This window comes from Pterocles gutturalis, unplaced genomic scaffold (genome assembly GCF_000699245.1).
Source record: "Pterocles gutturalis isolate BGI_N339 unplaced genomic scaffold, ASM69924v1 scaffold8102, whole genome shotgun sequence".
In the NCBI taxonomy this organism is placed as follows: domain Eukaryota; kingdom Metazoa; phylum Chordata; class Aves; order Pterocliformes; family Pteroclidae; genus Pterocles; species Pterocles gutturalis.
The window spans coordinates 23,899-48,268 of NW_010107877.1; the positions used below are offsets into that span (position 1 = coordinate 23,899).

Below are 24,370 nucleotides of genomic sequence, written 5' to 3' on the forward strand. Positions count from 1 at the left end.
TCTGGGTGCCAGCTTTTGAGCTTTGCAAATGTACGTTAATAACATCATCTCTTCAAAAGAAGGAAGACCAAAGAGAGGCGCCTGCTTTTCTTCCTTTTGTAGAGCACGTTGTGAAGCTGCCTGCTGCAAGGCTTTCTGGCAAATTAAGAGACATATGTTATTCTATAATGGGGCCTTGAAATGGCAAGAGCATGCATCTGCTGGAAAGATAAAACAGCGATTCTGTATTTTGCTAGTTAGGGAGCTATTTGTCCCAGGCAGTTTTGCTAGTTTTCTTTAGTTATCTGCTTCCACACTTTCATATATTGACGGAGTTACGGTATAGCAGGCATTTCATTGCCCGAACAAAGATGGTTTTTAACTGGTTTTGAATTAAGTTGTTTGTGTGTTAATAATTCTAGTGCACTCAGCAATATTTTGAGAGTTTTTGTCTGTAGCTTTCACCAACCTAATGCTGGAATTGGCTTGTTGAAACAACTCTCTTTGCCTTTTAAAGATGACAGCAATTGTGCAAGATTGTTCAGAATATGAAATAAACTATCACCAACAGGGAAAAAATACGCAGAAAGATGTATCTCCCTGTGGAAGTAATAAATCTCTTAGCATCTCAGTGTCATTTCAGAATACAAGAAATTTCTTAACTCACCCTGAAAGGCAGTCCTCCAAAGTAGAATAGAGTGTCTTTCAAAATACGTGCAGCAAGATCAGAGGGAAGATGTCATCATCTATCAATAAGAGTCAGAAATATTTAAAGATGATGTGTCATTTTGTGGTGCTGGTAAATCGCTATAATAAAAATAAGTCTACATGGGTTAGAAGACGACCTTATGCTCAAGATGTATGATTGACCAAAATAATAAGATGCAAAGGGAAAGATAGCATCAGGGGCTTTAGATACGGGGACTTCTGTGACTGGCTTGAGCAGCAGTCAGAATTTCTCTCAGGAGCTATATTCTGAATAGAAAATTGATGTTATTTGCATTGTTTGCCTGAGATTGTAAACAAATCATGTCTTTCATAATAAGCTAAAGGGATAGTGATGTTAGAGACTGTTGTGTTGTGGTACATTTTAATAGACTATGAAATTAGAGATTAAATTTACTATTGAAACAAGAGGACTTCTTAGGCTGTTTAGTATTTGTTTCTCATATTAGCAAATAGAATTTAAATTTGTATTATTTAAATATATTTAGATAATATAAGTGTATTGAAAATTTAATTGTTTATCTAAATTTTGTAGCTTTACTTTTAGGCTTTTTCTGAACCATCTAATTTTCAGTCTTTTGGATTACAGAGAAACTGAGAAAATGTGTTTGTAATTATTACTGCTTGAATTTCACTGCTTAAAGAACATAAAACATTTTTATTGTTCTTGGATTTTTAGACTCCTTTGGGCAAACGTAAGTCATTATAAAGAGAGTGTCACAGAAGTCAAACGTCTTATCCTCAAGTTGATGATTAATATCCATGTTAGTCAATCCCAGAACTGATTTTTATTTTTTTAAATTTTATTTTCCCCCACCCCTAGGAATACCTAGTACAAGTGCAGAAGATGCTGCAGTAGCTAAGAATCTGGGCATTTCTTTTACTGAAGTCACTGAAACATTGCCAAATGGTTTGGAGAAAATTATTAATTCTGGGGAGGTGGGTATACAAGTATGGAGTTCTTTCCAACTCTGCAAACTAAATCTGTTTTCTCAAAAGTGACAAATAATTTGTACGTTTAAAGGCTTTTTTTGTTTGGTTTTTTTTTTTTTAAGAATCAAGCCAGGCTTACGCTACCAAATTTCTAGGAATAATTTAATGATTAAATACATTGTTTTTTCTATAGCAATAAAAAGACCTTTTTTTTCCTTTTGTGCAGGAGAAGAAGCTACAGTACTGGTCTGAGTTTAACAGTGGAAATTGAATAGTTGATCCTATGTTAAAAGTTGATTCTTATTTTATCATCTCAATACATTTTTAAGCTAAATATTAGTGTATTAGTCCTTTTTCCACATATTCATTGAAATGTGACGTAAGCCTTTCTGGTAACATCTGTCAACAAGTGACATAGAAATCTTTATCACTCTTGAAAAACTGTGTTTGATAGCAGACACAAAGCTCATATTCTGTTCCATGATAGGTCAGGTCTAAGGGGTTAAGCTGTATCTGAAAGCAAGAATGAACATAGGAGCGTCTAAGCTGTTTCCCCATCCACATTTCCTCATTCTCTCCCTTGTGCTGGTGATATTCTGGAAGTTTCAGCATACAGCAGTTGATGAAAATAGCAGTAAATGCAAATATCTGCCAGTCAAGGCTGAAGGAGTTTACAGGGGTCTTGCTCAGCCTTGTTCTATTCAGACCATCGGGAAGATTTCCCTTGGAGTAAGAGGGTTTAAATGAATCAAGTAACTGGTATGTGAATAATCTCTTGGGTAGAAGGATGTTAAGCAGTGGGAAGGGGAAAATTAATATGAGGCTCATAAACTTTGACTCTCTGAAATTGCATTTGTGACTTTTTTTGTCTGTTTCTGCATTTTCACTGGCAGCAATATAATATTTTTCTTCTTCTTCTTCTGCTTCTCTTTTTTAAAATTAGATCACAGGCATGACTCGGCAGGAGGCTTTAAGAGCTATTACCCAGCAAGCCAAAAACAAAGGAATAGGTGGAGACCTAACGAGTGACAAATTAAAAGACTGGTTGATATCTCGCCAGCGGTACTGGGGAACACCCATTCCTATCATTCACTGCCAGATGTGTGGCACTGTCCCCGTACCTTATGAAGACTTACCTGTGTTATTGCCCAATGTTGCCACCTTCACAGGAAAGGGGTCCTCACCCCTAGAAACTGCTCTGGAATGGGTAAACTGCTCCTGTCCCAGGTAAGGTGATGCTGTGCCAGTGCCCATTTATTATGTATATTTATTACGCATATACATACTCTGAAATTTACATACATTCATAAATTTCATACCTTTGTTACATATAGCCAGTGGTATTTATATGCAAGTATGTCACAGGTTGCAAAGTTTTATTTATATTAGAATAATCCCACTACTTTAACAGTAAGAGTTTTAAAGAGGGTTCATTTACAACAAATGAAAGTTTATTAAATGTGATTATTCGTTCCTGCAAACAAGTAATTTATATTCAGGGAGAAACTAGCAGAAAGTAACCTGAGCATCTAAAATTTATTTTAAAAGTGTTTCTTAGGGCTGTCAATATATTAACTCCAAGCAAAAATTGATTTGCCATAACCACAAATTAAAATGCTGCAGTGATTTGCTACATCTCAGTGGAAGCTGAGATTAAGCTAAGTTCATTTTTTCTAGAGATGGTAAGTGGAACCTGCAAAGACATTATTTTGGTTTGGGAGGGAGAGGGAAGGAGAGTGGGCCCTGTGGCTGGCGTTGGACTTTTTCTGGACACGCCACCCTTCAGACTGTTCAGACCCGTTCACTTTTCAATCTAAATGTCTTTGTGTCTGTTCTGCACGTGGTTGTTTTTTCCCAAGCTTGTCACTTATATCTAAAAATATCTCTTGCCCATCTCTCTTGCTCAGGTGCAAGGCAGCAGCACGGCGAGAAGTCGATACCATGGATACGTTTGTCGATTCTGCGTGGTACTACCTGAGGTACACGGACCCGCGCAACACGGAGAGGTGAGGGCTGCGGGTGCCAGGCCATTGATGGCACATTCCTTTTGCTCACTTTGAATTACGGCAACTCTTGCTCCTTCCTCATGCATGAAGGGGCATCACAGCGAGCTCCTGCCGTGTTGGCACTTCAGCTAGATGCATAATTAATGAAAGGAGAAGATAGATGTCGTTATTTAGCTGGTTTTCTGCTTCATCGTCTGCCTGTGGTAGCACTGCTGATGGCACTGGTTTTTACACTCTGCTGTGTAGTCTGAGGAAGATGAAAGAGTTGCGGTTTTTAGATATTGATACAACTTGTAGGGCTGTTTGGGGATGGATTTATTTGTTGTCCAGAGCATCCTATATAGCAAGTGTTTTAATATAGCTGGGCCAACTATTGGGGTTTTTTTATGTATATTGGCAGCACCACTTTAGTTAAACTAAATAAATCTCTTCTGTGAACACTTTTATTTCACATTAATTTTAATGATTTTTAGTGATGCTGTGAATTTATTAAGTTATGCAGGCTGCTTCCTCTCCAGTGACAGTTTAAAATCTTTTTTGGGCATGGTCAAAAGGGACTTTTCTAGGAGTTGGAGATTAAATAGTCAGATGTAACAGCATTGAAGTAACAACTTAGTGTAGCTAAATCTGTTTTATATTGAAATAACATTTTTATGGACTTCAGCACTAGATCACTACCTCCATTTCATTTATTTATTTGGAGTTTTTTAGCTGAGCTGGGTATATGTAAACCCTTTACTTCCCGAAGTCATATTTCACAGGTCTAAAATTTGGGAGAATTAGTCTGCTGATTTTGGAGCCTTGTGAAGAAGTTAATTTTTATTTGTTCCGCTAAAGACATGAATCCCAGAGACATGATTTGCTTCTGGCTCATCTGCGAGGAAACAAGTGTTACTATTACAAAAATTACAGATGGAATAATCAAACAAGCTGACAAAACAAGTAAATTTGTTAGAATGGAGCCATAAAGCATACATTAAAGAAGAACACACATACAAATGTTATTTTGAAGGCAGGAGCCCGTTATGGGAGACATAACAATATTTAATGAAGCGGTAAGCAATTCTAGGAAGCTATGCAGGTAACCTCCAATAACACAATAAATATGCTTTAAATGACAAATTTACTGTAAATTCATAGAGCATCCTCCAGTTGGAGTACGATGACCCATACAACTCTTCGAAATGTTTTGCAACCTCATAGTGAACTGCTTCATTGCCCCCTAATGGCAGCAATGCAAAACTCCGATTTTTAAAAAAAAAAATCAACTGTTTTTGAGTGGGCATGTGTTTTCTCTTTCACTGTAATATATTTGTATGTGAAACTGCATAAATACTAAAAAATTTAAAGGCTAGCCACAGGGTATTTATGAAAAAATCGTTTAAAGAGAAAGCAAAGATTTTCATTACTTTCTCAGATAATGTATGTGAAATCTTAGTTGCTTCCCTATAATGTATGAAAATAATATTTTCGTGGATCTGCTTTTCAGAGGCAATTAAAAATTTGTAATTTAATAAGCATATAACTTAAAAATTAGAGGTCTGATAGCAAAATAAAAGTTTCATTACACATGTAAAGCTCTCAGTAAATAGTGGTGTCTAGTCAAGTATGATGAGCTACTTCAGCACAGCTGATCTTTCTTTTCCATATTGTATTTTTTTCTATAATTGTGGGTTTTTTCAGGCCCTTTAATAGTGACTTAGCAGACTACTGGATGCCTGTGGATTTGTACATCGGAGGAAAGGAGCACGCAGTTATGCACTTATTTTATGCGAGGTTTTTCAGCCACTTTTGCCATGACCTGAAGATGTCAAAACACAAGTAAGCCTTATATATTTCTATAAAAATCTGTCATTTCATTTGAGTAGCACAAGAGAGAAGGGCTGTAGGGGACTTGGTGAACACCAAGGTAGATATGAGCCAGCAGCAGGCCTGAGAGTACACTGCGTTGCAATAGCAAAAGCATGTCCAGCTTTGATTATATCTGTTCATCATTGAGGAAGTCACATCTGGAATACTGCGTCCAGTTTTCAAAACAATCTCTTCACATATGATGTACATTATTACAGGAGAAATATTGTAGGCTGTTCATTTACAGATGTCTTCCATTCTTTCATAGAAGATGCAATGTTTATAGGCATCTAAAATTGTATGTAAGGGTGTCGATATAGTTTAAATATCCCCGAAGGTGGGGCATGATCTTCTATTTTATTTTTTTTTAATGCACTGAACTGGAGGTGGCAAGCACTGCTCACTTCCTTGGTAATGACAAGGTAGAATAAATGGCACCCTCTGAGTATTGGTACATGTGACAACAGATCGAGGCCAAATTGATGTAATTTTGTTTTAGCCATCTGGTCTGTAAAGTGCATCATTTCTGGAATTAATTCCCAAGCCCGTCAGCCCTACCAGCGGTGAGCACCGCTGGGAGAGGGGCCAGGTAGGCAGCTGGGGCCAGCAATGTCCTCGTCTGTTCCAGCTTAACTCACCATGGTGAGTGCATGCCGACACACTCGCTCACACCTGCTCAACTGTGGTATTGCAAATACACGTTACACGGAATTTGGCTTTTCCCTAGACTTGAGTAATACCGGTTCTGTCTGATGAATAATTGGAAGTGGGATCTAGTACATTCTTCCTGAAGGATTATAAAGCAATAAAAAAGTTTATTGTTGCCATTAAGTCAGGAGATTTGATCGAGCATCCCCTTCTGCAGCCAAGGAATACATCACCTTCAAAGGGGAAGGTTTTAGATGTGTGGTTTTATTAACGTAAATTAACGTGTAACTCTGCATGTGACCATGAGATGGTGCCACCACAACGCTGGCAGAATCTCTGTGCACTTCAGGAGAAATTCAGCACAGGGCTCAATTTGTTTATTAGCTGGGCTCTGGGTTTCTCGTTTTGGGCATGTCTCTGTTCTCCTGTGGTCTCCCACAAGTAACACGAGGGAGTTATTTTCCCCATACTTGGTAATGGATTTTGTATTGCATTTTTGTAGTCTCTGTCAGCATTAACAAAAATAGGAAATGCTCGTTCCTGCATTCAGCTTTTAATAACTTGACATATGATCTGAACATCATATCATATCGTTTGTGTCATTACAAGTAAGTGTTCCTTGAAAATCACTTCCAGTGGAGAGCCCTGTCTGATCTGGATGTTCTGCTTACCTTGTTAGCTTTATTTTAGAGGGCAGCAAGTGTAACTTTTGTAATCACTGCTTGAGATCTTAACCAGTCTGAAGTCTGAAAGATAGGGGGGAAAAGTCATCTTTATTTTTCCTTGGTGTCATTTGTTTAGTTTGTACAAGAAACTTATCCCGAACAGTTATCCCCTGGAGCATTTTTACACCATTTGTAGATGCCAGGATTGCAAGGTTTTTGTTCCTGGTTTCCATCTTCTAATTCACTTGGTTAATTTGAGATGATTATTTGAGGTTTTACATAATTACTACCTCCTATTTTTAAAGTACTTTTTCTTGTTTGTACTGTCTAAATCTGAATTCAGTTGTCAACTCCTTAAGTTCCTTTAATTTATTTCTAAACAACAGGATTTTTCAGACATCCTATGAAATACTGTTTAGAAAAACATTTATAGAGATGCTTGAGTTGCTACTCTTACTTAACATTGCTGATAAAACCAGGTGCCATGGCAGAGACTAGACTTGTTGACTGTATGTTACACTATGTGCCAGTACTTGCGCAACATTTAGAAATATGCAAAATATGCAAGGAAGGAAACTCATGTTCAGATATTAACATGCTGAAGGTAAAGTATGAAGCCTGTCACTTTCTTTCTCCCAGTTTAAAGCCTTTCTTTCAAATAACTCCTTATTTCAGAGTCATCAGAAGTGTTTAAAGAGTAGGACTTGGAAAATATCTGCTTTAATACTTACACTGCCAGCCCGCCACCATGAGTAAATGCATAAAGTACTCTTTGTAAGGGGACACCCATTTGTGTATCGTCAACTTCAAATTCTTGTTTCATTAAATAATTGTGCCTGATTGGCTCAACACCTGAGGCTTGTCATAAACTATGCTTTTGACAGCTCTTTTCAACAGACAAGTTTCTTTTCCTTCTGTCCTTAGGGAGCCTTTCCATAAGCTCCTGGTTCAAGGTCTTATCAAGAATCGGACATTCAGACTACCAACAACAGGCCAGTGTTTGAAGAGAGAGGAGGTTGATCTCTCTGGTAAGAGAGGCTGCACGGGAAAACTGGCACAGATGCATCCAGAAAGTGAGGGACTGCTTTGGTGTGCAAGTCTCAGTGCTGGGAAAATTTAGAAGAGAAAATTAATCCTTGCACTATTTAAACTGGAGAGCAACTTCTGTGAGTTTTGGCTTCATATCCACTCTGAGTGCGTGGAGACTCTACTAATCCAGCAGCTTGTCTTTGCATCCAAGCACAGCAACAGTGCTATGGTGTTATTTTAGCTCCAGCATAGTCCAAAGGACCAGCAGTCAGCTTTGTTAAGACAGTGCTCAGCAACTTGCTGAACAGAGCTAGTAGTCCCAGCACACAGACACCCTCCAACACCACCATGACAAAGCTAACACAGATGTATTTACTACTCTCTGCTCTCCTATTTTCTTCCAGAAGAGCTAGTGCTTTTCCATAGCAGATGTTTTTGCTCACCTATGAGCGTGAATGCCCTGTTCATCTCTAAGTTAGTGCAACAGAAGGCAGGTTCTTGTGAGGATAACTTACTGCAGTTGAAACACAGGAATTGGAATCTGATGTCTCTAAAAGCTAAATGCAGGTCAAAATTGTACCAAACCAGTACACCTCTCTAGGAGGTTTTAAATGTCGTGGTTATAACAATACTTCAATCTCAGGGGCTCTCAAGGTAGCACAGAGGATGAGTGCCACATACAGCTTCCAGACAGTAGAAAGTGACTTTGTCATGATGCAGTGGAAGCATTGGGATATTAATTGTGTTAAATCATTAAAGTAGGAAAAATTTGAGAGGGAAAGGGTTATTACATTTACAATGGGTTTTCCTCTCTAAACTGTTTGGAAACAAAAAAAAAAAAAAGCCACTAGAAATAGTTGTTTCTTCTTAGGGAACAAAATTAATTGCTGTTACAAATGAGCAAAATTTAGTTTAATATTTTATCTATGTCTTCATATTTAGGAACTGAACCAGTTTGTCTAAAAACTGGTGAGAAGCTCCAAGTTGCTTGGGAAAAAATGAGCAAATCTAAGCACAATGGAATAGACCCTGAAGAATTAGTGAAAGAGTATGGCATTGACACCCTACGTCTTTACATTCTGTTTTCTGCTCCTCCAGAACAAGATATTTTGTGGGATGCTAAAAGTAAGTCAGATTGTTTCTGTTGTTTTGTTTTTTCCTTGCGTGTTATGTTCTAAACACAAAATGAATACAGTTCTGAATGCCCAGGTTTTGGAACAATTGAATCAAAAAAGTAAAATGAGCAGGTTTTATTGTTTGTTTCTGTTAAAAGAGAGGAGGCATTTTTAATTGCATTAACAGTTTTAATTTAAAATACAGGGGTTTTTAAGAAAATCTTTAACTCCAGTGTTCAGTTTCCTTTCTGATTTTCTTTAAAGTTTTGGATTAATTCATTTTAACTGAAATTTATTTCTGCAATCTCTCATTAATCTCAGCGGATGCCATGCCAGGTGTTCAGAGATGGCAGACACGCCTCTGGATGCTTGTAACCAAACTTATTGAAGCAAGGACTTCAGGAACCGTGCCCAATCCTGAGCTGCTGAATAAGAAGGAGAAGGCTGAAGCCAGAAAGATCTGGGAGCAGAAGAATCTGGTGATATCTGAGGTTAAAAGAAACATGCACATAGTTTGTAAATGACTAAATCAGTTGCTGCTCACACTGAAACCGTATGCTTGACTTACAGAGCCAAGAGGTTTTTTTTCCCAGATGAGTAGCTCATAAAATATTTAAGTGAATTATTCTCTGTATAAGTAATTTTATTTATCTACAAATCTTATGGGACAGAACTCGTGCAAAATAGTAATATTTAGATTGGCAAAATCTCTCTGCTGTGTGCCTCCTTTAAAGGATGAAGTGTCATGGCATTAACATATTATCAGGCTGTGTTCGGGGTAACTCCATTTCCAGTAGCAAAGTTATAGGTGAGTTATGCAGGTTATCCCAAACAAGAGCTTCTGATCTTTTTGCTTCATACCTCATTATCATGCCTTGCTGTTTCATATAGAATGAAAAAAAGTTGTTGGAGAAAATATATTCATGTATCCTAGAAAAAAAAAATTGAAATGATTGTTCATCTCTTAAGGGTTGTCTTATGCTGTGATTAGTGTCAATTAAATTATCAGAAAGAGATATAAATACCTGCAAAACTAACTTAAAATATTTTCCGATGGATAAAAGCTTTCCCTGATTTAAATATTGTGGCGAGGAACCTTCCAAGTGTTTTAACAGACATTAGAATTACAATCTTGCTATGGATGGACAAGTTGTAGACAGCGTGACTGGATTTACAAGCATGAAGGCCTCTTGAAGGGTCAAAGGAAAGATGTTCTTAAAGAAAATAAAGGGTGATCACTAATGCACAGTTCTAATTGGCGTTGATTGAAGCTTTTAAAATCCTGAAACAGAGGGAGAGCTAGTTGATTGAATTTTTATATAATTATTATTTTCACACACACAGGTGTGGTTGTGTATATGACATGTTTGCATGCCAAAGAGATTTTCCTGTAAGAGGTAAGATACTTCACATTTGAGAATTTTAACCAATTAGTGACACACCTTTTCTTGTAATACAAGGTAACGGAGTACTTCACAAAGGATCACTTGTTCAATGCAGCTATTTCTCGATTGATGAGCCTCACAAACGTACTTCATGTAAGTATGTGATATGAATTAAGGTATTTTTCTGTCGTGTCTGAACTGTCTGCTAGTAATAGAGTTTGCAAATTCCCCTTTTTGAAACAAGCATAAAAATAACTTAAGTCTTTACCATTTTATTTAGATTGCTGTTTATCAGCCAGTGATGACAAATCAAATATAATAAACTCTTACCTTCATTTTTGTTATTGCTCTTAGATCTGGTCGAACATTCTTTCAGACATATAATGGTAATGCAGTCTAAACCAGAAATCAAAAACCAAAAATTTGGAGTTTTCAGCTGCTTTGTTGAAATACCATTTTATACCTTATGGATTCCAAGGACATTATTGGCAAAGTCAAGAAAATGAATGAAAAGTTAAGTAGGGTCTGCACAAGTGCTATACTGAAATAACATGAGTCTGGGATACTGTGTGGGGTGGGGAAGGTGACATGTGGTTCTTTATCTCCAGCGCAGTGATTCGTATGCATTTTGGGCTGATGGATGGTGATAAGTCAATGTTAAAAAAGAAAGAGAGAAACAAAAATCAGAGTCCTACAGACAGCCAGATGTTCAACCACTGACATATTTCTTGACCAAAGAAGTCAGTGCAGTATCTTTCAAGAACAAGTTTCCATACACCATGGTCAGACTTCCTCTTTCGGTCCCATCTGAAAGGAGGAAGTGGGGAGGTGGGTGAAGATTAAATACAGAAAACAGGTAGTAGTGACTAAAACTTGCTCAAATCTAGTTTGCACTGAGCTCGTTAGTATCACTGATAAGAAAATGTCATCTGACAACATTTGTGATCTGTGCCAAACAGATCACTGGGTTTGGACAGTTTTCTAGTAGATGGGGACAGGTGTTCATCGCACCCATCAAATAATTCCCATATTGACAATGTGTGTTGACATTTCTCTGTGCTGTTTCATTAGAGGGGCAAATTACAACATAAAGGCAAAATCTGAACTTCCCATGGGATGTGATCTCACTGAGAACAGGCAAAGAAATAAAAAGTTTATCCAGCTGCTTTTAGTGCTGTATCTTTTCTATTAAGATACAATAAATAGAGGAATGGAGGTTCAAAGGTTGCCAATGTAGCCCATTTTGCAAGAGATTGAAAATGTTCCATACTAGAGAAACTGAACACTTTACTAAGCAATCTGAACGTTGAACTGTAAAAGGCTGTGCTGCACTTTTCATTCCCAACCCTTTCTTCGGCTCTAAAACCTTACTTTTGTCACTAAATTCAGCTTTATTTCATCTGCTCTAGGATCCTGTACGACTGAACCTTGTCCTAACACAAACCATGCTGCATTCAGCACAGTTTGGCTCTTTTATACAAGAACTTCACCTCTTTTCAGTGCTGGTTTTATCTAAGGTTGCACTTCTAGAAGTGACAGTACTCACAATGGTTTTGAGGGCCACCGTTGTCCCCATGGGTCTGTGTTTAGGCTCCCATACCAGAGCAGATCCCCAAGGGTCTGCATCAGCCTCCTCAGGATTACCTGCCAAGGGTTAGAGAGCACTCTGTGACCAAGGGTTGGGTTTGATTTCTCCAGAACTTTTAAGAAGTTTCTAACTTATTGTGGAATTATGCTGTCCTGAGCATAGACATTGATTTTAGGTTTTATTACTGTGTTTTCTTCCTAAACTACTTTCCCCTCCACCCCAGAATATTTATATTAACAATTTATTTTATTTTCCTTCTGTCTTTTCACTTAGCAAGCTTCTCGGCCTCTCATTCTCCACAGCACAGAGTTTGAAGATGCTTTGGCTACACTCTGCATCATGGTTGCACCTATGGCTCCACACATTGCATCAGAGATGTGGAAAGGTATTTCTAGAAATACACTTTTTTTATTGATGTTGCAGGAAAAAAGGCAAAAAGTTAACATAATACATGTGTCACTTATCTCTCAATTCTCCATCTATCTTGTCACCTTCTGTCATAGTTCCTAAAGACAGTTGAAAATTGTGGTGCTCCCAGATCTGTCTGCTTTAAGTTTCTTTCCCTTTGCATACAAAGGTGTTTTCTTGAGATTAGGCAGAGAAAGGGAGAAGGAAGGAAAACTGAAGCCAGGACTTGCATGAGGAAGGTATGTCATCTGCTAGCTGCTCCTGGATGTGGATGGCAGCATTAAAAGTTGAACCTGAGGATAGAAACAGCATTTTTTCAAACAACTGTTTCAGAGTTTTTGGGCTACAAATATTTTCTTTCAGGAATTCAGGTAGAGAGGACCATGCCAGAGAAATACAGAGATACCAAATATGTTTGATAAAATTACAAAGAACACTAGGATGTCTTAATTAGCATAACTTGTCAAAGGTAAAGCTTAATCCTGTAACATTTTGAATGTTAGAGAAGGAAGCCTTTCCTGATAAACATTTTCTGGATCTCTCTCTGCTGTAAGAATGAAAAGGAAGCATATAAAAATTGGGATTGCATTGTCCTCTGCTTCTGTCTTAATTTCAAGATAAACTATTGCTTGTGTGGTCCAAAGACTGTGCACTGTAATTCAGTGCAACTGGCATAGAGAAACATTGTGTGGTGACTATTACTTGAAGAATTTTATGACTGAACACGAAAAACACAATCTCTTTTAATACAGGCATCATTACATTACATGGAAGTTATTAAACAATTTTATCAGGAGAATGTATGTACATTTAGTTACTGCTTTGCGGTAAGAAGACTGCATTATTTTGAAACAGCCAACATCCAGGAATTCTGTCCTGGGACTGGGATATCTGGTGAAAAACCTCCAAGTATTCTAGAGACAGTTTCCCCAAATTCATGTTCTGGATTGCACCCTGGTTCTACCAAGTCTTGTTGCTTTTCTGATGTACCCAATTTCTTAAACTTTATTATGTATAGGTAATGATATTTTCTTATTTTAAAAAATTTCAGTATAAAAATTCAAGCTTTCTAAATACCCCATTCAGTTTTCTTTGTGCTTTAGTTCTCCAGAGACACTCAAAGTCTCTCTTTTTGTACCTTGGCTTTGCATCTAAATGTAGGGATGCTGCTGCTTCCTCTCCTAAACGAGTCAGGAAGAGGCCTGTGTATATGATTAGCTCTATAAATAGCACCTATAGCATTGAAACTCCATGCTTAGCTGGAAGCCTCTGTCTGCCATGGTAATGCCAATAACAAACAACAGATACGCAACCTATCTATCATTAAATACTGATATTTCATTCTCAAATAACTTGTACACAGCCCTTACATTGTATTTCGTTTAGTGATTAAAGCAAGGAGCATTTTTCTTTCTACAGGGGAAGATGAAACTGGGAAATTTGGAAGCCCCGTAGTTAGTATCAAACAGATCATTTTGCAATTGAGTAGGAGGGTGGATAGGAACACTGACGACTTGTGTTAGCGCTGAACCACATTACACTTCCTTGTGTATTTAAGCTTTTTTTAAAGAAAAAGGATTTGCTTCCTTATTAGTGTTTCTCATTAGAAAATTTACTACGTAGTCAGATATGCCTAATATTAATTTTACTACAGCCTTAAAAAAGAAAGAAGAGAGCATCCTCATTAATTCTGACTCCTTGCATTGTGCTTCACAGGATGAATAATAGTTTTACTGCTGCATTGTAATCTCTCCATTTATGCTTTGCTGATCACTAATGATGATCAAGAAACATTTAAGAAGAAATTACAATAGAATTTAAAACTAAATGTGCAATAATGACAACCTGCAATAAGACCCTGACTTAATGTATTGTATTAAGTTAACTCTCATGCCTCACATAGGAATGAAGAGTTTGGTCCCTTTGTGAGCTGGATGAAGAGCGCACTTCAGGACTGGCAGTAAATATTTCCAGTTTGAGTGAAGGGAAAAGCAGCTTGAAGGCTGTTTGATAAGTGCCTCGCCTTTCAGCAGCTGAACAATAGTAACCGAGTGCTTCAGTATTTGGTGTGGGAAGCAGTGCTTTCTCCTGCTCAAAGAAGGAGCAGTTTTCAGTATTTTGGTGTGTCAACCTTAATTGTGCAGTGAATGCAGTGTTTTATGGCTTAATCACATAAAAAGCGACGGTAGCCCCTCAGTGTGGGAAGAGTTCATCCGGTTGATCTCTTGGCAGTTTATGAACACTAACAGGATGAGGAAATCTGCTTCCTTCCTGAAACCTTGTATCTGAGGAATATACAGACACCACTGGAGACGTTTGGGTTTGGGTTTTTTTTTTTGTTTGTTTGTAGTAGTACAGTATTGTGCTGTCCAGACAAGGATATGAAATTTCTTGTTGTGAGTTGTTAAATTTTTATTAGACATGGCACATGAAAGATAAACACTGATAAGAAACACATCTTGTGATGTATTGAAATGAAATGTAATTGTTGGAATTTGTAATGCATAATTGTCTTAGCAAGATTTTAATTATCATTGCAACAGCTCTATTGCAAGAATTTCTTCTTCCAAATTCAGTCCTCACTTCTGTAAATAGAGCTGAGTACAAGCTAATTGATGTTGCAGATTTTAATTGAAAATCTGAATGCAGAAATCTCCTTTCACAAATACAAGAAGAAAAACAATTTGGAATATTTTCTTTTTCCCTCCAAGAGTAATAACCCAAAGTGAAGGACAGTGAGTCTGTACAAATGGTGGAAGGCAGATCATTTTCAGAAGGTTCAAAGGATTCACGTGGAGTTTGCTGAATTGGAAGCGCATTCTGGAGTTAGCTTTGAGTAACCCGGGCTTTTCACAGCCCTCCTTGGTGCTCTACATCTGTCACTAGGGAACATACAAAACAAATCCCCTGGTACTATACTGAGTAAATGTAAATTTTCCTAGCTTTACCCAGTTCTGTACTGCTATACCAGTGGTATAATAGAGGTTTTTCTTAGAGCTGTTCCTGTGTTGCTCTTGTTTCTCTGAGATGACACACCATTTCACATACAACTGACAGACATACTCCTCCCAGGCTGCAGAAAGGTATTTCAGATATGCAGCTTCCCTTAATCTGTCAAACAGGAAGATTCATTAAATAGCAAAAAAGCATATCAAGAACAAAGTAACATGGTGGTAACAATCCTGTCCTCGTAAGACACTGCAGAGGCGAGTGAGACACTGCCCAGAAAGTGTCTCCGTTTACTGTTACGCTCTCCTGCTCGGAGCTTTTTAAAAACTCTATATCTGCTGGTCTGCAAGTGTGGTGGATTTTTCCTTAACGCAGATTTCTATTGTTTGGATTTTGCTAAATCCAGAAGTTATGGCCATTTGGATACACACCCTCGTAGTCACCTTACACTGCCCCCTCTGATCTTCTGTCTGCTGTTAGAACATCCCTGGTCATAAACTCTGGTACTGGCACTGCTTCAGATGCCTTCACTAACTTCCTTTTATTGCCCATTAAGACTTCCCTCCTCCTTGCCTCTTCTGCTCTGTTAACCTCTTCATGCTGGCACTTGGCCCATGCCAGCTCTTACTCAGTTTCCTCCATAACCACATCTTTTTCTCTTGCCTAGATAACTCTGTCAAACTAGCTGCACTAGTGCTTCAGTTTTACAGATCATTTTTTCTAGTGCTTTTTTTTCTGTAAGAATAAAATGAGTCTATGATTCTCTCAACTCAGTCATTTTGAGCATGTATTTAACTTGGTGTTTTAACTTGGGCTCCGGTTAAACCTTGTTCCAGTATTAGCTTGCTAGTCAGTCCAAGTCCATGTAAGCAGATCCAGGTGCAAGATCAGGCCTTCAGACTGAGCACAAGCATCCGAAGAGATGTCTGTACATATGAGAATACAGCTTACAGTAACTAGAAATGTGCTCAGTTGTTTTTCTGTCTTACATCAGCAAGAGAATGTATAGCCACATTCTCACATGTATGTTGCTTCATAATATGCACTTTACTGGGCACTTTCCAGTACAGTAAGACAGTAAAACAGGTTTTTAATGTTTTCACAATAAAAAGTCTGAAATGGTTGGTTCCTAACATCTTAAACAGCACTTTAGTGTAATGGCTCAGAATCAAGCAGGAAGGCTGGAGGAGGCTCGCCTGGGTCCTGGCACGTGGACCATCACCATTTGGGATCATGGCAGTGAAGTTTCTGCGTGTGTTTGTTGCATTTTGAAAATGCAAACCAAATAATTGCGTTCTCTGTGTTCTGCAGCTCACAAAACGTGGATTAAAGCAGGAAGCCAAACAGGCAACATAACTAAAACCTTCATTTTGGTTTCCTGTCAAACTCTGTTTTCTGAAACTAGTTCTGTTGACTTTTGCACATTTTTTTTTTAATATGGATGAGCTCATGGCTCATTTTGTAGTAAGAAAACGAACCAAAAGATTAACATTGGGCTTAGTCACACTTTATCTGTTTCAGAATACTTTTTTTTTTTTTTTTTTTTTTTAGTAGCAACACTGACAGTGTCCTTGGGGATTAAAAGTGACCTTGGTTTTGCTTTCGCTGGTAGAAGCTCTTGACTTCTATCAGAAAGTGTTTTTTAAATAGTCTGGAGAATTCACTTCAACAGGAAAAAAAGGAGTGGCCAGTATGCATACTTCTGCCACAGGCATGTGATCAGTTGGAAAGAAATGAGCTCATCTGGATGTTCGAAAGCCAAAAAGGGAAGAATTTAGCAGCTGTTGTCTTTAAAGTCAACGTGATAATGAATCACCAATGTGAATTTTTTTTTCTGTTCAAGTTCCTATCTTTTGCTCTTTCAGTTTCTGAGCTACTGTCACTAGAGGAAAAAAAAATACACAAATCCAGATCCATTAAAGTGTTTTAATCAATTATTTACCTAGTAAGATTGATGCTTAGTTGTTATTCGTAGGAATGTTGTTATTCTTCGGAAATGTGCACGTTCTCGCTTGCCATTAGAACCAGCTCCCCCCGGCCCGCCCTGCTGCCCCTTCAGCAAATAGCAAGGCTGTGTGTCATCATACCAAAGCGCTTTGTCTGAAAGAGTGCTGACAAAAATCTGGCAGATTTTTCTGAAGGAAAAATCTCTGTTTGCTGTTATTCACTGTATCACTCTAACCAACCCAGCCAGGTAAATCCATGGATGTAGTTTACATGGGTTGGTTTTGCTCCCATGCCTGCCGTTGTGCTGGGTTTTGAACAGGTTCAGGTACCTCTGTCTCAACAGTGAATCTTGTGTTGATGGGTTTTCTTTATTCTCCTGCTGGGGTTTCCCTAAACCAGATGAGATTTGAAATACATTTTGCAGTTCTGAATGAAGCACATGCTTAAATAAAGTTCTAGTCTGTGTTCTTATTCATATTCAGAGAATGTTTTTAATTTAAAAATCCCCTGGCTTTGTGAGAGTCACAAGAGCAGTCAGCATCAATATTGATCATACTCAACAGCCTCTTGTTCAGTTAAAACTTTTTATTTTGTCCTGCTGGAATAAACAGCAACATAAATCCCACTCAGAAGCTTTTATTCAGTTAAAGAATGCGGCTTCAGAATGAATCGCATCCTATTCTCCTGTTACTTAAACAAATCAGGAATGAATTGTCTTGGGGAGAGCAAATATTTAATGAAAGCAGATGATGTATAGACATTTTAGGAGTTTTTAAAAATAAAATCAGAGGATAAAGCATTTCAGAATGTATGTGTCATAATAAGCATAATGTATGTGTCAGAGCAAGCTGTGTAAGACATTATTTAATACAATGCAAGGTATTCCTTTAATTTTTGAAAAAATAAACTTCACAAAATATGAGAAAGTCTTGCAAGTAGCTTGACTTGTAAATTTAGAAACTACCCAGGGTATTACAGGTTGTAAAATAATAAGCCAAAATTGTGTATAGTTTTGATTGAGGAGTTAGTAAAATTTTATTCAAACTGGTGGTGTTATTGAGTGTTTGGTTTCATTTTCCAGGTTTGGCACATATGCAGAATAAACTTTGTCCTCATCACCGCTGGGATGCTGATGTGCTGCATCAGTCCTGGCCTCAAGCAGACCCCAAGTATTTCCAGCCACCAGATGTGGTGGAGATGGCTGTGCTGGTAAGAGCGTTTGTATTTCTTTTCAGTGGTCGTCAATTCATGCTTAACCAGCTCAGAGGATGACCAAATATCTGCTCTCGTGGAAGTCGGTTTCCTTCTTCCATGGCTCAGTGAAAGGTCAAATAGAATAGAAGCTGCAATTACCATTGTGCTGAGTAATTAAAATGGTTTCCTAAATGAAGAAATGTAGCAAGTCTGGAAGGGGGACAATCTATAAATCTTTTTGAGTGACTGCATATTAGTACCTGTGGAGGTCTGACCAGTGAACAGCTGTGGGCTTTGCTGTGGGCAAAGACGCTACAGTCAAAACTGTCATCAGAATACAGGTACCTCCAGAATTTCTTCCTGACAGTGCGTTTATGATCCCAGCCCTGTACAAAAATGTATAATCAGATGACATTTCTTGTGGTACCTGTAGTGCTGTGGTTGCCTAATACTATTTATCATAAGCTGGGTTCAGTTGCTGTGATTTTTGCCAAGCGATGTTTCCCATCTGCCTCGAGCGGAACTTCTGGCCCATTCCAGCAGAGTATGTTTGCAGGGATAGGGCTGAGGAAGAACAGGTATCTTTCCTTGGTTAGAACTGCATTCCAGCTTCTATTTGAGCTCCAGCACCTTCGTGATCTGCGGAAAGACCTCACCCTTTAATAGAAGAGTGGATATAAAACTGCATTTAGTTATCCTGTAATTTGCTAAAATGTGTATGTGTACATGCACAGTGTCGTTTACTTTCTTTTTTCCTACATCTCTAATTAATTAGTCTGTATTCAGCATTATGTAGTTGCATACTATTAGATCTGCAGGACTCCTGCCTTTTCACTGCTTACCAAAGAATAACCTTCAATATACCATGCAGGCATTCTAAACTTAAGTGTTTTAAATTAAATCAAATTCAACTTAAACACTTTGTGTGTTTCTGGACATTTGTCCTGGTTTCAACTGGGGAGGTCGAGCAAGCAGTTGTTGTGGTGCTTTGCTGCTAGCCAGGGTCAAAACCACAACAACATTGCGTGAGATGGGGCCTCTAGAAGAAATGTCATTTGGTCATGGAAAACTGCATGGTCTGGACGTATGTACGTGCATGTGTGTGTAAGGGAAACAGACACAATGCATTTTATCTGTATTTTATCTATTTTATTATGTTGGCTTCTGTGGGTAGGAGAAGTAAGTCCAGTTATTTTTGTTCAGCTGGGTTTGCTGAGGAGGGAAGAGGCTGATTGGCTTTAGGGGAGGTTGTGTTGCTGCAGATTTTCTTAACCAAAGTACCTTTGCAAATTATTTCACATATTGCCAGATCTCTCACAGTCCACTTGAACAGAATGAGAAATGCTGCTGAAAACCTAATTTTTCTAATGTTCAACATCTATACTTAGCAGAGGCCACAAAGTATGTATTTTTGGAGGAAATTTTCAGTTGGCATCTTTTCCCAAACCAAGGAGAAGGACTGAAGTGTCAGCTGGGGTTAATAGCAGGCTTAGCCTAATATTCAGTGTGGGTTTATTGCCGTTTGTTTCTTTCTTTTTTTTTTTTCTTAAGTGGTACGTATTTATTTATATCAGTAAAAAGGTCATACCTCCACAAAAATCTTCACTTGGGCATAATCACTTTGCTCAAGCTTAAAATAAGTCTTCACCTTCAAGCACAGCTAGGAAACATCTTAAATTCCAGTTTCCAGTTTATAAAGAAGTTATGAATGAGAAATTCTGTAATTATAGAAACTTCTTTGCAATTGTGGTTAAAACAAACATGTTATTAAATGTATCTTTAAAATAAAAACTTCAGCAATACAGGAAAACTCTGAACTCAGTGTTTTTAAGACTGTACAACTGAAGATAAAAACACTTAAAATATTTCACTGATGTTTTTCTGCTGACGTTAAAGCGTCCTTCTCAAAAAAAGAAAACAGAAGAATAAAAGTTAATTTTGCTTTAAACAACCATTATGAAAATTATTTTTATGACTTTTTCAAAGCCATGGTCTTGTATAGAAGCCTGGTAATAAGAGAAAAAGCAGGTATATATTCAAGGAAGAATATGATGTATGTGAACACCTTGCTGAGTTCTGGGAAAGCGAGTGACTGGAGGACCAGAAAGACAAGTTCCTTTTCGAACTGGGAATAATTCTTAAAAATAGTGCCTGGGGGGTGTGCCTGGCTTTCCAGCTGTAAGAGTAAGGCCAAAGGGAAATAGGGAGGAGCAGAGAGAAACCATCATAAATGTGAATATTTAAAAGTCTTGTGGCCTCTGTAGGTTTTTGTGTGGCTGTAAAAATAAATGGCCCTCATTAAACCAAGAAACACTTGGCACAGGGAGGAACTGGTGAGTTGCAAAGAGGCAGTGTCCCTTCACAAGGCTGCACAGTCACGCTGAGCCTCTGGGCCACAACCCTGTTCTGCTCGAGCCATCAAACTGCCTCAGGCTGACGGGGCTTTGCCTGCTGAGACATGATGGTTTTGTTTCTCTTGACACAAAATGCTTTGTTATTTCCTGTCTGTGCTGGAGTTGTGTCTTACCATATTTAACCCAGAGCAGCGAAAGCAACCAGCTCACTGCATCCTTGGCTGATACCATACAGATTCTCTATGAGAAAGACATTTAAATTCATTGGATATGCATGGTATTGGTGATTATAAATGTTATTGCAAAGCTGCATATTTTTAATCACACTGTATATTGTTAGTGTAGTGTACATTTCATCCTGTGAGCACACTTCTAACCAGCATTCCTCACATTTTCTAGATGGTGCAGAACTGTTAGCAGCTGTGGTCTTAAAACTGATGTTTTTATAAAATAAAAAAAAAAAAATGTTGGTGTCATTTTTCTCGCTTTGGCATGTGAGCAAGGCCTTAAAAGTGCACAGATATTTATTTTCCTTTTTACTTCTCAGTAGGATTATGCATCAATGGTAAAACAATATTTTGAGTTGAACTGAAAATTCCTCTCTGCTGCCTCCAGGTGCTTATTCTTCAGTCTTTTGTGATTTCATTTCATCTTTCATAACCCCTCTACTTCCCTCTAGCTCCCTCTAGATTCAAAATAGTCTAAAATGTCAAATGTTAAAAAAAACAACAGCTTCCTTCGTCAGGGGAGGAAAGGACCCAAGCCTCATTTGTTTCTCCCCCTGCAGTTTGTCGTGGTTTTGCAGAGAAACAAGGCTGCCAGCACCCAAGTTTCTTGTGCTGGCACTGCTACCTGGAGCTGCCAAGGGTTGTGCTGGTCTGGTGAGATACAGAGAGAGAAATGGAGGCAGAGCAGGAGGTACTTGTCCTGATGAGAATCTAACCCCTTGGCTAAAGGAATATGTGAATAGGATTTATTGTTTTGATTTTAGGGTTTTCTTTTTCCCGTGGAATGTATTTCATCTCTGAAGTGCCCTGTCAAAAAGAACTACTTCTATTGATTTTTCACAAAAAGCTCTGAAAATGAACTCTTCTGTGCTTTTCACGGGATTTACTTTGCAGGAGATAATGAAGGCAGAGTTTAACCCAGCCAGCCTTTCATGATACCACGTTATCAATGCATGCAGGAATAGTTAAAAGCCCACCTACGTTATCACTGCTAATTGATGTCAAGTCTAGTTAAAAAAAACCAGAAATTATTCATCCCAGCTGCATTTGAGCCTTCATCTTCCTTAAAAATCTGTGCCAACTTCCTCTCTCTGAGAGTTGCACAGATTGTCTTACTTTCAGTAAAATACAAACTAGTTAAGCGAAGCGAGTCTCACTCATTTGTGACATGTTGCATACGTGAATCCTGGATAAAATCCAGGTGAAACCAAGCTGTGAGCATTTTTAAGTCCAGGCTGTATGAAGCAACATGTTCCTTTTAGATGATTGAAAACTCATTCACAATGATGCCTAAAGGTCAAAGATCTGCAGCAGATTTTTGTTTGCAAGGAGTTTGATTGAACTGGATTGAAAAAATTCAAATTATTTCATTTGCTAAAATGTGGAATTGATATTCTTTTCATTAATCCACTGAAAGTACTCCATATAAATCTGTAAAGCTTTTGTAATAATTAATTTTATGCCAATTCCAGCAAGGTACTTGGTAAGGCTCTGTAAACTCTGTCCATTATCTGCTCTTACTGGATGACAGATCTGGATGGGATTCAGGAAATGCAGTGGTGTGAATCAGTCAAGTAACTTCTGGTTTTCTTGTTTTCTTGTCTCTCTGTCAGATCAATAACAAAGTTTGTGGCAAAGTTTCTGTGCCTCAGCAAGCAGCCCGCAATTGTGAAGAAGTCCATGAACTAGTTCTTCAAAGTGAGCTTGGAGCCAAGCATCTCCAGGGACGAACCATTAAAAAGGCTTTTCTGTCTCCCAGGACTGCCCTCATCAACTTCTTGGTGCAAGAATAGCACAGGCTCTGCTGGGCTGCAAACGGGAACTGGAATCTTTTGAGATGGAACCAATTCAAAAGTACCAGTTATGGTTATTTAAATCTCATGTCAAGGCGGAGAAGAAATGTTATTAAAATCAGGTTGCTGCTAAATCTCCATTTCAGCGTGGAGAAATGCACAGAATTAAAGTTTCTTATCGGATCATGGTGAGATGCTGTTTGTCTGTATTCCCTGGAGAACAAGGAGGCGCAGAAGAACTAAATGACTGTAACAGAGTGGAAATGAGATAAAGTGCACGGCTTTAGTGCCAGCATCAGGAACAGATCTTATTGGAAAGTTGGCTTGGCTCAATGGAGAGGCATAAGTACAATTCCAGGTCTAAACAACTGCCTGGAGTACGTGCTATGCCAAATGATAGGTGCCCTGCGGTCAGTCTTTGCTCGCTATATCCCATGTTTGGGTACCCCACCATTAACTAACATTTTAAATCGCAACTAAATGTTCCTACAGAGTGTTAATTTTAAAACGATTTGTTTAGTGCTGGCCTGGGGCACAGCAGGTAGCCAGAGTGGGGTGAGTTGATCCATTTCACATGTGTTCCAGAGCCAAGCCAAGAAAAAGGTCAGATTATTGAGCCAAGCCTGGCTTTAGCCAGGATCCTCCTTCCTCGCTGGCATTTTTCTGTTGGCTCCCACATGAGACATTCAGCTCCAGCAGAGTGCTGGCGTTGTTTCTGTGTAGAAGTTTCTTCCTATGCATGAGCCATCTCAGACTTTGGGGGGTTTCAAGAAAGGGGTGAGTCGCTGCTAGAAGTGCAGCAGGGGGAAGGCAGGCAGCACTTTTTGCCTCTACTCCTGCTTCTTGTAGTGCCTAGATGGTAAAACTTGAATCAAAATCCTTTTTTTTTTTTTTTTTTTTTCTGAGAGGTTCATGAAGTGGAGATAGCTGTCATGTTTCTAAAAATCATCAGACTTGAGTAAAACACAGCCATTCTCATGCCTCATTTCAGCCATTTCATTTGTACTGCTGTTACATGCACATGGAAATGTTTATTGTATTTAGCAAATGCTTGAAAAAGGGTTTCCAGAGAGACAATTACAGGGTTCATTGTGTAAGAACGGCTTTTATTTAACAGCCATTACACTAAGCAGTCCAATAAGCCAGCCGTTCATGAACCATGCTGATAGTAAAGCACAGCTCGGCAAATACAGAGGTTGGGATTAACCCTCCAGCCCAGCAGTGCTCCGGACTCTGGGTTAGATTAAAAGAAAAACAGCAAAAAATCTCCCTCTTAACAATAACTAAGTCCAACAGATGCTAAGCAACTAGATCAGCCGTTGCAGTGTGAGTCCCAGCTCTGCAATACCAGTATTCACGTTGGTTTTCTGTGTTTTTGGCGCCGAGGCTCTCGCTGCATAGCAGAGATGCCAGGCTGGGTGAGCAGATCTGGCTCCACAAGTCCCTGCTTCTGCAACAAAACTCTTCTGAGATCTGCTTCCTCCCGGAGCACACTTGTGCAGCTTTTCTCTTCAGCCGTCCTTTGACACTAGGATGACTAAGAAATGTAAGATTTATAATGAAGATACGGTCT

General features: G+C 38.5%; 1 protein-coding gene across 1 annotated transcript in view; it reads left to right on the plus strand.

The window, feature by feature from the left end:
* The window catches only part of LARS2 (leucyl-tRNA synthetase 2, mitochondrial), a 44,665-nt gene extending 21,681 nt beyond the window's left edge, over positions 1–22,984 (plus strand). The window contains exons 10-20 of the mRNA XM_010072401.1: positions 1,529–1,644; positions 2,582–2,865; positions 3,546–3,644; positions 5,328–5,465; positions 7,733–7,836; positions 8,780–8,962; positions 9,274–9,443; positions 10,413–10,490; positions 12,199–12,310; positions 18,311–18,438; positions 22,618–22,984. Coding sequence (XP_010070703.1) covers positions 1,529–1,644; positions 2,582–2,865; positions 3,546–3,644; positions 5,328–5,465; positions 7,733–7,836; positions 8,780–8,962; positions 9,274–9,443; positions 10,413–10,490; positions 12,199–12,310; positions 18,311–18,438; positions 22,618–22,797 — 1,592 coding nt within the window. The 3' untranslated portion in view covers positions 22,798–22,984. The remainder of the gene's footprint in view (positions 1–1,528; positions 1,645–2,581; positions 2,866–3,545; positions 3,645–5,327; positions 5,466–7,732; positions 7,837–8,779; positions 8,963–9,273; positions 9,444–10,412; positions 10,491–12,198; positions 12,311–18,310; positions 18,439–22,617) is intronic.
* Positions 22,985–24,370: the final 1,386 nt, after the last annotated feature.